At 42.8% G+C, this 13959-nt stretch overlaps 1 protein-coding gene across 1 annotated transcript; it reads left to right on the top strand.

Annotated features, from left to right (window-relative positions):
- Nucleotides 1-13959, top strand: Mrps31 (mitochondrial ribosomal protein S31). Its single transcript, XM_041673825.1, has 7 exons — nucleotides 1-252; nucleotides 2182-2469; nucleotides 4591-4749; nucleotides 6018-6158; nucleotides 8740-8813; nucleotides 11734-11877; nucleotides 13658-13959. Exons 1-7 carry the CDS (start codon nucleotides 128-130, stop codon nucleotides 13885-13887), a joined length of 1161 nt encoding a protein of 386 aa, XP_041529759.1. The 5' UTR covers nucleotides 1-127; the 3' UTR covers nucleotides 13888-13959.

The raw sequence follows: 13959 nt of genomic DNA, 5'->3' as shown, positions 1-13959 counted from the left end.
AGGCGAGGAAGCATGCAGGCGGAAACCATGTCGGGGGACATATTTGGGGAAGGGATGAACTAGTTCGCTTATGCCCTTGCTTGAGTGTGCTTCCGGTTGTGCTCTTGCTTGAGTTTATTTTTACACGATGCTTCGTAGAATCCCGGCGTTTATACGTACTCGCCCCTTCTCGGGCCTCCCTCTGTCCCCTGGAAACTGGGATGCCTTGATGACTGTGAGTGCGCTACCCGCGGCTCGGTCCGGAACTGTCTGGTAAGGTGTTCAGGGGTTTTTGGTCCCGCCGGTCTACCGTGGCTCCCCGGTTCCTTTATTTGCAGTCCTAGTTTCTCAAGTCGCCTGGGGTTGATACTGCAACCGTAGGCTTAGAAGCGGTTGTTTTAAATGTAGGCAAAGTGAAATCGTACAAGGCAGCTTGCCCAGGGTCGCGGTGGGTGCGGCAAACAGCTATGACAACCTGTCTTGTCTCCTGTCCTGGGTACTTTCTGCTGCACGCCTGCCCCTCATCTTGCTTGCCGCTACAAATCGTTGTACAGTCTCCAAAAAAGAGGTCTTTTTCTTGTATTCTGTGCGTCCCAAGATCTCTTGATGGCCTCATTAATGCTTCCCACTTTATTCCTTACTGCATTATTTAAAGTGCCTACGATGTGCAGTCCTGCTATTCTGGACAGTTATTTACTTCCACTAAAGAGGTAATTCAAGTACAGTAACAATAGCTTGGGTAAACACAGATTACTTCACTCTCTCAGCACATAACTATAGGAGAGCAAATAGGGACGCCTAGAGGTTGTAAGCGGTTCATGGCATCCTCCCTGGGCACCCCTGTTCTATCTAATATCGCGCTGAAGCAAGCTAACAATGGAGGAGAGGAACAACTCCACGGGAGTTAACAAAGTAGAGTTAACGGGATGTGATGTGATGAAGTAACGGAGTGGCCAAAGAGACCAGCTCTTTCAGCTGATGGTCCTAGAGAATCCACAGAAGGAGAAGGATGTTTGAGAAAGAGTTTTAACTATGTCATCATTTTTAAAATGTTGGCAGAGCTAACTTTTATCTTAGGAGCCTACATTATGAAGGATGAAGAATGTAAAATCAGCCTCTGAAGGGAACAATGTGGGGGTCTTTAATTTGGTGCCGGAGATCACATTCAGGGTTTCCTGCTTGCTAGGCAAATGATCTATTACTCACACCCCCAGAAAACTATGGGAAGCTCATGAGATATTTTCAAAGAAAGTAAGTTCAGATGAGAGATTAGGAGCATAGTTTTGTCTATTTATTTTTATTGGCTTTTCGAGACAGGGTTTCTCTGTGTCTCTCTGGCTGTTCTGGACCTCAGTCTGTACACCAGGCTGGCCTCGAACTCACAGAGATTCACCTGCCTCTGCCTCTCTCAGTGCTGGGATTAAAGGCGTGTTATGCTAGGGATCTTGAATTATTTTGCTATAACACAGGTTTTTTTTTTTTTTGAAGTCCTAGAGCACTCTGGGAAAGAAACACTGTGGTAACCTGATTTCCACTTGTCGGTTAGAGTACCTTCAACATTAACTTTCAAATGCAAAATAACAATAATTATCAGAGGGTTTTCCTAATGAATTGTACCACATTGATGCTATGTATTGGTCATGGCAAAACTACCTTTGTAACTGAGTTTTCACTAATTCTCAAGTGACTGGTGAAGTAGCCTCTGGCGTTTTTTTTTTTTTCTTCGCCTCTGGCGTTTTTATAAGCAAATTACTTTGTTTTGGAGTTTGGGAGAGCTAGGTGATTGGCGTCTCAACAAATGGACTGTTCTCTGGAATCATAAGGCCAAAAAAGCTCCTTTTCCCATTAGTGGCTTTTAGGCATGGTATTTTATCTTAGTCACAGGAGAATAATAAAGACGCCCTGTACAGTTACTGCTATGGTTTTCTGTTTCCTTCTCTGTAAGAGGAGGCTGGTGCTGACCTTTGGAGTTGAGGTGGGGGTGAAAACTGTACACAAGTCTTGCTGTGTAAGTGAGGCCCAGGGTCTGTACTAACACATGATAAATTGCTTCCATTACGGTTGTTTATAATAATAGAAAGTAAAAGAAAACGGAAAGGGCTCAAATTGAAATTCTTTTCAGTGTAAAGCAGGTTCTTTTCAGTTACTACTTTAATATTTTGGCATTGTATTTTTCTATTATTCTTTAATATGTCATTCCAGGACAGAAAATAATATCCAAAGACATTTTGGCACTGGCAGCTCCATCTATAGCAAGAAGGATAGCCAGTCTGTTCCAACTGGTGAAATTTCCCAGATGGCAGCAAAGAAGCAAGACAAAGGAGAGGAGACTTCAAAAAAAGACCTGCTAGACATTATTAAGGACATGAAAGTTGAACGGAGCACAGTAAACGTACAAACAGCAAAGCCTCGTGGCAGAAAACCTTCTACCATTTTGGAGGCTACAGTTGGCAGGCATCCCAGAGCTCCAGAAGATCCTCCAGAGAAGAGGTAAATAGTTCCAAATCAATGCTCTTGGAGACCAATCTGTGGTGTCCCAATAAGCCTTTTCTTATAGTAAACAAGCTATTAAATTATAGTACTCGAGACATTGAAATAACGAAGCAGTAGAGGATCTCTAATAGTTACTTCAGGGGTGTGTGTGTGTGTGTGTGTGTGCGTGCGCGCGCGCATGTGTGTGTATTTAAGGGACAAGCAGATATTTGTAGCCAGGTATGGTGGTGGCACTTGGCTATAATCCCAGCGCTTGGGAGCAAGAAACAGAGTATTGTGAATTTGAGGCCAACCTGAGTTACATAGACTTTATCTCAGAAAAACAATAATAATAATAATAAAATACACATACATATCTAAGTACTCATTCTGGACTACATTTTGGCAGGGCACACATCTGTATTCCCAGCACTCAGATTAGACCATGCATACTACAGGATTACTTTGTTCTCCTGGACTCTTGTCTTTGCTTCCTGAAGGACAGGCACAGGCACTGTACTTAATCACAGCACTGCTCTAAAGGAACTGAGATTAGAAATGTTGGTCTGTGCAGCAGTGATGTGGTAGATAGATATAAAAAAAATCTTGAAACCATCTGATTTGGTCCAAGAACAGGCAGTGGACAAGATCAGTGAATGGAATACATTTGTTCTGAGTTTGAAGAAAAGTTTTTTGTAATAATTTTATTTAACCATCTAGGCATCAGATGGTATCCCCAACCATGTTCTTACTTTTTATTTTGAGAGAGAGTTTCACTAAGTTGCACAGGCTAGCCCTGGACTCACTTTGTCCCCAAACACAGCACGCTCTTGTGGTCCTGCTGTCTCAGCTTCCTGAGGAGTTGAGATTACAGGCCTGGGCCCAACCAGATCCCTCCCATCTTTCTCTTAGAATCCAGTGTCTGCAAATTTGATATAGTCATAGTATTTGCCTCACGATTGCAGTGTAACAATTACTCCACACATGACCGGCCTTCCCTCCCTCCCTTCCTCCTTTCTGGTCATAATCAAAGCTCACTAATATGACTACAATGGCTGCATTATAGATTGCCCTAAACACACTCTTATAAAATGACCATTTTTATACTCACAGAGAAGACAACGTCTGAGGCCTCAGCTAGAGGCTGTGAGAATCTCTGAGATCACCTGAAGTTTGCTCCCTCGCTACCAGCTGAGCCCTTAGCTGGGCTACTAGCAGAAGCAGCCACATGAGCTGTTAGGTTGCTCTGGCGTTTTCACAGGCTGGTGCCTGGGTACCAGGGATGAGTGTCAAGAGAATGTGAGGGAAGATGTATTTTTTTAATGACCTGGCTTTGGAGTTAGGTTGAATGACTGCTGTCAGTTCACATTGATGTATGTGGGTCTGCTTTATTTTTAAACCCACAGAAACTGCTTTAGAGAGAGAGGGAAAGAAAGAGAGAAAAAGAAAGAAAAAAGTCTTTACCTGAGAATCATGCTGTTAAGCTTGCGGGGCAAATGCTTTCCCAAATAGTAAGTGACCTCACTGGTCCGCACCCAGCTTTTTCACACGTTCTGGGGATCGAACTCAGATCCCCATGGCAAGCACCTCACTGACTGAATCATCTCCATAGCCCTCAATTCCCCCTTTCTCCCAAGACAGGATCTCCTTACATAGCCTGGGTTAGCCCTGAACTTGTGATCCTCTTGCTGTAGCTTCTGAGTACAGGAATTGCAGGCGTGAACCACCATACACGGCTGCCCGTGGTGTGTGGCCACAAGTATTTATTAACTTAGAGTATCGTGTTTCAGAGTTTCTGTGTTCCCAGCACTGAAGCAGTACATATGTGTTGTGTTTAACGGGTATACGTAAGAATATAGTAGTTCTGTGGCTGAGGTAGGCAATTGTGAGTTACAGACCAGCCTAGTGAGATCCAGTCTCAACACAGACAAACAAGCAACAAAGCCACCTAGAAAACCATGTTGAATATTTGAGAATTCTTGCTTTTGTGGAAATTGAATACTTTTTTTCATGAGTTTTCTTCCCCACTTTACTTTTGGTAAAACTAGTGATGTACTAACTTACTCTGGTTTCCTTTTGATTAAAGAGTGATGTCCTAACTTACTCTGGTTTTTCTTTCCTATTTCATTTTCCGTTTAGAAGTGAGTTCCTGAGTCCTGAGCTGGTGGCAGCTGCATCTGCTGTTGCAGATTCTCTACCTTTCGACAAGCAGACAACCAAGTCGGACCTGCTCAAGCAGCTTCAGCAACACGAGGAGGAGTCGAGGGCTCAGAAAGCCAGAGAGAAGCGCAAGATTAGGTCAGTGGTCAGATGTCATGCCTGTCATGCTTAGGTCTCCCAGTGCCCGGTGCATGGTTCACATCCATGTTACATACAAAATCCACCTCATGGGCCAGCGAGGTGACTCAGTAGGTAAAGGTGCCTACTGCCATGCCTGGTGGCGTTCTGTCTCCAAGCCCTGACATCTGGCGGAGAGCAGTGATGCCGACTGTCTGCCGACTCTGCATATGTCCTGGGTTGCGCTCTGCCTACACACATGCCCACCCCACATAACAATAAAACTTAGAACATTTGCTTTGTAAGAGCAAGGACTTCCAGCTCCTGAGCCACCTCTCCAGCTGCTGTTTGTTGTACTTAATTGAGTGGCTAAGCTATTCCTTTAGGAACTTACAAACAAATAAGATAGTTTCTCTGAGAAATTAAACATTCCATTGGTTTTGCTCACACTGTGATGTCAGACACAGTCCCTCCCCATTTCCTTATGTTTGAGCTCAGCTTTTCAACATATTCTGTTTTAAAAACTGTTCTAGCCGGGCGGTGGTGGCGCACGCCTTTAATCCCAGCACTCGGGAGGCAGAGGCAGGCGGATCTCTGTGAGTTCGAGACCAGCCTGGTCTACAAGAGCTAGTTCCAGGACAGGCTCCAAAGCCACAGAGAAACCCTGTCTCGAAAAAACCAAAAAAAAAAAAAAAAACTGTTCTATGTGTGTGTGTCTAAGTGTGTGTATCTACGTTGTGTGCGTGCAGGAACCTGTGGAATCAGAAGAGGGTGTTGGTCCCTGGAACTGGAGTTGAAGGAATTGCCATGTGGGTCCTGGGACCAAAGAATCTTGGTCTCCTTCTTTCCTTCCTTCCTTCCTTTCTTTCTTCCTTTCTTCCTTTCTTCCTAAGATTTATTTATTATGTATAGTGTTCTGCCTGCATGTCTGCCTGCAGGCCAGAAGAGCTGGCATTACAGATCTCATTACAGATGGTTGTGAGCCACCATGTGGGTGCTGGGAATTGAACTCAGGACCTCTGGAGGAGCACTCAGTGCTCTTAACCTCTGAGCCATCTCTCCAGCCCCTCAAATAAAAATTTCTTAATAAGAGTATATTTTAAAAATTGGAGACATGCATCTTAATGTCTATGTCATGTGAGTATAAGCATGTGACTTATTTACTCATAATCTTCACTCTCCTCGGGCGTAAGAGTGAGGTAAGAACGAAACGGTATGTCTCCTCTGGAGAAAAGTGTGCTGCTCCGCTGCAGCTAAGACTCCTAATGCACTGGACCTTTTTATTTCAGTTTCCGTCACATAATATCAGATATGAAAATTGCCAGATCCACTTCTACAAGAGTTAGTACCAGACCACAGCACCAGATTCAGTTTGATGAAGAAATGGACAACTCTCTTGACCAGGTGAAGCTCACTGATGTAAAAAACAGGTATTGGAGCTCTGTAGTCTACTGGATTTTGTTTGTGTAGTTTTCTACTCCAATTGTCATCTTAATTTATTCTGCATATCATCACTGATAGACCCAAGGTCATTGTGGATACCTAGTTAGGGTTTCTATTGCTGTGATCAAGCATCATGACCAACCTGGGAAGGAAAGGGTTTATTTCATCTTCCAGTTCCAGGTGACAGAACAAGAGAAGTCAGGGCAGGAACTCAAGGCAGAAGCCTAGCGGCAGGAACTGAAGCAGAGGCCATGGAAGAGCACTGCTTCCTGACATGGTCACACTGCCTCTTTCCGTTTGCTGTGATCTACAACTCAGGACCACTTGCCCAGGGAGCTGGGCCCTCCCACATCAATCATCCACTGAAAAAATCATCAATTAAAAAAATAGGCCACAGGTTTGGCCACAGGCCATGTAGTGAGGGTTTATCTTCTCGAGAATAGAAGTCCTAGCATGCTGGGGTCGCGCATCCAACACAAAGGCAAAGGTGGCTAATGGCCACCCCCAAGAAAGGCTCGCAGGCTTTTTCATACAACTAAAGGAGTTCTAACCACAGTGTGCTCATTCTATCTAGGACTGGCTTACCAAGTGGAATCGTATTAGTACGTTTCTATTGGTTAGGGCTAACGGATTGGCTAAGGCTATAGCTTTTACATTCTTGGGCAAGTCTGGACAAGTCCCAGGCTTTGTCCTTATTTGGTTATAAGGTAATGGGGGGGGTTGGCCCAGGCTGAGGACGCAGTTCCCCTTGTCCTCACTGTCAGGGGCCTTGTGATTCATGTCTTCCTCAGACACTGTCTTGTTCTGTTTCAAGAGGCAGGAACTGAGGCCTAGTTCTTAGCTGAGTTATTAGGACCTGTCATGATATTTGCCTGGCCCTCTCATAAAACGGAACAGTTTGGGGAAAGGTTTCCAGGCAACAATCAGTCCATTTCCAGGTGCACAGTGAAGCTGAAGGTGTGACAACCTAGAAACTCTTGTCCAAATTACATGTGACCATGGATGGGCGTGGGTCCCATAGCCTGAAAGGCCTAGAACCTAGTGTGGTCTCTGACTGAGGTAGCACAGAGGTCAGCAGCCATAGAGCACATGAGACGTCTTCCCTAAGGAGGGGGGGGGGAGAATCTGGGATAATCATTCTGGGGAGTTAGGGTGAGATCACCAGGTCATTAACCAAATCCACTGTCGGCTCTGCAATGATAATATTTAGTAGGGAAAAGAACCTGAGGCCTCGGGGGCACTTCTGGAGAGAAAGGCATGTTTCGTTGTCATTGATTTTAGGGTCAGGGCCTTACTATGTAAGCCAGATGGCCAGGGTGGCTTGGAATTCCATCCTCCTGCCTCTGCCTCCTGAGTGCTAGGATTGCTGGCAGCAGAACTCCAGCAAGGCCAGTGTTTACAGCCACACGGCGACCTAATGGAGCAAACCCTTGACGTGGATGAGGTCTCTTGTTTCTTTTAATTTGCAACTTTTCCCACTCTTTTGATTGTTTTTGTTTTTCAAGTCAGGGTTTCTCTGTAACTTTGGAGACTGTCCTGGAACTCACTTTGTAGATCAGGCTGGACTCAAACTCAAGGGATCTGCCTGCCTCTGCCTCTCAAGTGCTGGGATTACAGGCGTACGCCACCACCGCCTGGCCTGAACTGGTTTTTTTAATCTGTTAGTAGTTTTATTCAAGTAAATAAGTAAATTGAAAAAAAAAGTCTTTCTTTCTGTTGAAAGAGTGAACTGTTGATAAAGCAGTCTGTCCTGGTTTCCTTTCTGTGCTGTGATCGAATGCCCTGAGGTTTTTGCCTACAGCCCTGGGGGCTGGGAAGTCAAAGCAGGGACCAGAAGCCATGATCCTGTCACGTCCACAGTCAAGAGCATGGAGACATGTGTGTTCTCTATACTTACAAAGCCCAGGATCTTCTTGGGCTTGATGCTACCAAATCAACTAAGGCGATCCCTCACTGAGAGGTCCTGCCCAGCTTGATGTAGGCAATGCCTCATTGAGATTTCTTCCTGGTGACTGTAGGTTGTGCCAAGTTGACAAACATCATAATTAATTAGAGTATATCAGAAGTTGCATATTAACTCTCTGACATTAATTTCAGCAGTTTGTAAAAATGGCTATGTAAAGAAAGTTAAGAATTACTTTTAAATTACAGATTGATTGCTTTATAAAATAGCATGTTTTATCTGTGCCTTCTACCACTATAATTTATAGCTAAACCTTTCACTGCTTTCTGTCTCAAGGACAAATGTTTACTTTACTGGTTTCTATTTTTGCAGATTTTTATCGATTTACGTAACACCAAGTTTTCTAGAACTTTCAGTTGAGTATTTTGAAAATTAAACTTAGCTGGTTTGTTATATTATAAAGTAGAAATCCAAGTGCATATGTTCTTTTTTCACTCATGAGTCCTAAAATGATGGTGATTTAGCTACAATGTCAATGGGGGTCAATGTGATTGTCTTTAATTACTACATAGATTGTTTCATGTAATCTTTTCCTGAAACATTTTTGTTGACATTTTATAAATATATCTTACTAAGATTTTCTTTTTCCAAATTTTTTATCTTAGGAAAGGTTTATTCAAGGGGAAAAGACTTTCCATTTTTGACGTGAAGGCGTTTGCTGATGAAGCACCTGAGGCAGGTTTGTTCAGAATAAGACTTCTCCAGGTGGAGACGCACTCTGTCTTTCTAAGATGGCCTTGGTGTTTTGATTGTAACAGTTGGGTGTTTGCGGTTTCTTATTTCTTGCTGTCGTTGACCTAGGTCTTGCCTGTGAATATAGGTGTTGATCTGCTTATTGGGTCATGCTCCCCCTTAAAATATTGCATCCTTTGGGATCTTGAGAGATCGGTGCTACCAGATAAATAATCCAGAGCTATGAATTGGCTGCTATTTTTGGTTAGAAAGTGTTATTCACCCACCATTTGCCTTACAGCACTCTGTTTTTACCTGAAGATAACTAATCCTTAGTTCCTGATTTTGAGCAGCTCACTACCCAGAATAGGAGAGCATGCATACACACACACACAATTGAATACTTTTCAATTTGGTTAATTTGGCTGCTTGACAATCTTTTCAAAAAACTAACTTTTCATTTCATTAATTCTTTGTTTGTTTCTGAAATATTAATATTAGTTCTGATTTTGATTATCTTTTACCATCTGTTTTTTGGGATATTGTTATTGTTTTTCCAATGCCTTCAGGTACTTCATTAAGTTATTAATTTGAGACCTCAAAAATTTTTATGTAGGTACTTGATTCTATATTTTTCTTAGGAATTGCTTCAGTATGTCCCAAATTTTTGTATGTATGTTTTCAATTATAAGAATTATTTAATTTTGTTTTTTATTTCTTCCTTGACCCAATTATCATTCAGCAGCATGTTGTTTAGTCTTCCATCTGTTTGTGTAATTTCTGCAATTATACAGCTTTATCCCATTGTGGTCAGACAGAATGCAGGATGTGATCTCAATTTTCTGAATTTTTTGAGGTTTGTTTTGTGTTCTAATACATATTAGGACAAAAACACGATCTAATTTGAAGAAATTGCTGCTGAGAACAGGATGCATATTCCTTAGTATTTGCGTGAAATATTCGGTAGATATCTTGTTGGCCCATTTTATATATGATGTCATCAAACTCCAGAGTTTCTCCATTTTTTTTTTTTTTTCGGGATGACCAGTCTGGGTGAGAATAGACTATTGAACTCACACGCCTTTGCTGTGTGGTTCTAGATCTAACTAACGATGTTTCTTTTATGAAATTGGATGTTCCTGTATTTGGTGAATATATATTTAAGATTGTACTAATCTCCTGGTTCATTTTTTTTCCTTTGATGAGTTTGATATGTCTTTCTTTCTCTGTTCTTACTCGTTTGGTTTCATGTCTTACTTTGTCAAGTATTAGAATAGTTATGCCTGCTTTTTTCAAGTTCCTTTGCTTGGAATACTTTTACCCCAGGTGGTGCTTGCCGGTAATGGTGAGGTGTGTTTCTTGGACTAGGGCTGTCAGAATGTGGGGAGCTAATATGGGGAACATGGATAGCCTACCTGGGTCTCTGGAGTGACCTATCCTGGTTAGTTTTTGTCAACTTGACAACAATTTAGAATAATTTGCAAAGATGGGATGTCAATTGAGGACACGTCCCTACAAGATTGACCTGTGAGCAAGCTGTGGGGGTGTTTTTGTTGTTGTTGTTGTTGTTGTTGTTGTTTAATGTTTGATGTGGAGGGTCCAGTACACTATACCAGTCCTGGGCAGGTGGTCCTATGGCATATAAAAAGGTAGACCAAGTAAGCCATGAGGAGCAAGCCAGTAAGCAATGTTCTTCCGCCAGTTCCTGCCCTCACTTCCCTGGATGTTAGATTACAATCTGTAAGATGGGATAAATCCTTTCCTCCCAAGTTGCTTTTGGTCATAGTGTTTTCTCATGGCAGTGGAACCCTAACTGAGGCAGGACCAGTCTGGGATATAGTGAGACCCAGAGGGTTGGCAATGCAAGAAGAAGTGGTAGTCCCCAGCTAGCAGCACACTTCCAAAGGATGGAGAGGCCAGGAGGTGGTGGCAGTTCTTGGCACGCAACCGTAGGACTCTGGGGTGATCGAATGAAGGCGTAATGTGAAGTGGAGGACAGTTACCAAGCCTGTGTCTCCACACCGTGGGGGGTATGTAGCTGGAGAGTTCCTGGTAGCTTATAGTCTTGTTTTTAACTTTTTAATTAACTCAAATTGTTTTGCCAAAGTGCTTCTACCATTTTATATCACCATTGGCAATGGCTGGTGAGAGTGTGACTCATTCTTTTTATTTATTTATTTATTTATTTATGATTTCTGTCTCTTCCCCGCCACCGCCTCCCATTTCCCTCCCCCTCCCCCAGTTAAGTCCCCCTCCTTCATCAGCCCAAAGAGCAATCAGGGTTCCCTGCCCTGTGGGAAGTTCAAGGACCACCCACCTCCATCCAGGTCTAGTAAGGTGAGCATCCAAACTGCCTAGGCTCCCACAAAGCCAGTACGTGCAGTAGGATCAAAAACCCATTGCCATTGTTCTTGAGTTCTCAGTAGTCCTCATTGTCCGCTATGTTCAGCGAGTCCGGTTTTATCCCAGGCTTTTTCAGACCCAGGCCAGCTGGCCTTGGTGAGTTCCCGATAGAACATCCCCATTGTCTCAGTGTGTGGGTGCACCCCTCGCTGTCCTGAGTTCCTTTGCTCGTGCTCTCTCTCCTTCTGCTCCTGATTTGGACCTTGAGATTTCTGTCCGGTGCTCCAATGTGGGTCTCTGTCTGACTCATTCTTGAAAGATGATTTAAGTTTCAAAAGGAAATAAATGATTAAAGCATAGAAGGTGCCATCTCTTTATTACCTTACTCCTGGGGCTGATTGTCGAGATTAAATTAAATGTGTTTAAAAACATTTTTCATAGACGGAATGCTCAGAATTTATTAGTATTTTTTTCCTTTTTCTTGACAGGCCCTCCTGTAGGATGTGATATATGAGAGAATAATAAAAATTAATAACAAAAATAAAAAAGACATTTACATTTTCCTGTTTTTTTCAATCACACAGCTGCACCCCCTTCTCTCTGGGAGATAGAATTTGCTAAGCAGCTGGCCACAGTCAACGAACAGCCTTTGGGGAATGGGTTTGAGGAGATGATCCAGTGGACGAAAGAGGGGAAGCTGTGGGAGTTTCCAATTAACAACGAAGCAGGTCAGTGTTACTTCAGACTCCTGACAGTTATCAGCTAGAGCTTGCTCTGAAGGGTTCCATCTTAGTGTGCAGCTAGGTGCATGTGGATCTTAGAGCACTGGTGTCTGAGAAGAAGCCTAGCAAAGTTGTTTTAAATTGTTGTTTACAGATGGTTGGAATTTTATTTAATTCTAGATATTTGATAATGACAATAAAGGAGTAAAATTTATTTATTTATTAAGGATTTCTGCCTCGTCCCCACAACCGCTTCCCATTTCCCTCCCCCTCGCCCGATCAAGTCCCCCTCCCTCATCTGCTCGAAGAGCAATCAGGGTTCCCTGACCTGTGGGAAGCCCAAGGACTGCCCACCTCTATCCAGGTCTCGTAAGGTGAGCATCCAAACTGCCTAGGCTCCCACAAAGCCAGTACGTGCAGTAGGATCAAAAACCCACTGCAATTGTTCTTGAATTCTCAGTATTCCTCATTGTCCGCTATGTTCAGCTAGTCCGGATTTATCCCATGCTTTTTCAGACCTAGGCCAGCTGGCCTTGGTGGAAATCCTTAATAAATAAATAAATTAAAAAAAAAAAAAGAATTTTTACGGTTTTATACCTGTCAAGTTTGAGCCTTAAAAAAATGAAATTGGAGATTTAATCGAAGACTTTTTTTTAAGCATCAAAATAAAACTTTAAACCATAAAAATAAAAAAATAAAAAAATAATAATAAAGGAGTAAAATTATATGTCAGAATGTATCATGGGATGGGTGTACTTGAGCAGTGGAGTGCTTGCCTAGTACACCTGAGGTCCTGGGTCGCATCCCATGACCATAAACTGGGCATGGTAGCCCACTGGTTTAGTCCTGCTTATGGGAGGTTGGGACAGGAGAATCAGAAGTTCAAGGTCATCCTCAGCTTTAGGACAGATGTTTGAGGACAACCTTGGAAGTCAGTTTTCCCCTTTACCATGTTCTGAGCAGATTCTCTCTTGCTTACTGCTGGTCCTGCCTGCCGACCCAGAGGATTCCCACAATTCTCCTGTCTTGCCTCCCATTTCTAGTAGGGGCTACACGGGGAGTGCAGAGGTGTGTCCTACTGCATCTGGCTTTCTCACATGGGTTCTGAGGATCAACTAGAGTCATCAGACTTGGGCGGAAAGCCATCTCCCCAGTCAGTCCCCATCTTATTTTTATGGCTTGGCGTGTATTTGGACCATTTACGTTTAAAGTAATTGTTGAGCCAGGTGTGGTGCTCCACAGCCCATAACAGCTGCACTCTAGCGTTTGGGGTGTGGAGGCAGGAGCGTCAGGACCAGGCTGGGTGAGGTGAGAGCCTGTCTGAAAAGTAAAACAAAAATGAGAGTTTACTGAATTGCTGGAATATAACCCTGCGCCTTTCGTTATTTATATTTTTGTACTTATCATTTGTGTTTTCTTCTTTTGAACTACTTGAAAATCTTTTCTATGAGTCTGTCTTGTTTTACATTGAAATACTTACACACTGTATAACTTTCATCATAGTTTCTCAGATGTTAGCAATATTCGTGAGCAATAGCTGTTTCTTCTATAGGTGGGAGAGCCCCTGTATCTCAGCTGCTTCTATTTAGTCTCTGCAGCATCCCTAGGAGGGCGTCCTCTTAGTCCTCATGCTGTGTCTGGAGAAACTGATGCTCACAGTCACATTTAAGTTGGTGGTTAAACTAGAACAATTTGTGCTTCTCACTACCTCTGATGCATCATTAGTGTTATTTTATGATGCGGGCTTTACACTCATAATCATGTTACTGTCAATTTTATTTCCCAGGTTTTGATGATGATGGCTCAGAATTCCATGAACATATATTTTTGGATAAGTACCTGGAGGGTTTCCCCAAGCAAGGACCAATTCGCAACTTCATGGAGCTGGTGACAAATGGCCTTTCGAGAAACCCGTATCTAAGCGTTAAACAGAAGGTGGAGCACATAGAGTGGTTTAGAAAGTACTTCAACGAAAAGAGGGACGTTCTCAAGGAAAGTAACATAGCGTTCGCTTGACATCATGAAGAAAATTTTTATTTAAACCTTTGAAGATGTGTATTATAGCTAAATAAAAATTTTATTAAAGTT

The sequence above is a fragment of the Microtus oregoni genome, unplaced genomic scaffold (assembly GCF_018167655.1).
Source record: "Microtus oregoni isolate MIOR12 unplaced genomic scaffold, Mior012 000024F_ref0000369, whole genome shotgun sequence".
In the NCBI taxonomy this organism is placed as follows: domain Eukaryota; kingdom Metazoa; phylum Chordata; class Mammalia; order Rodentia; family Cricetidae; genus Microtus; species Microtus oregoni.
The sequence above is the reverse complement of the archived record's forward strand: the minus strand, read 5'-3'. Positions and strand labels throughout refer to the sequence as shown.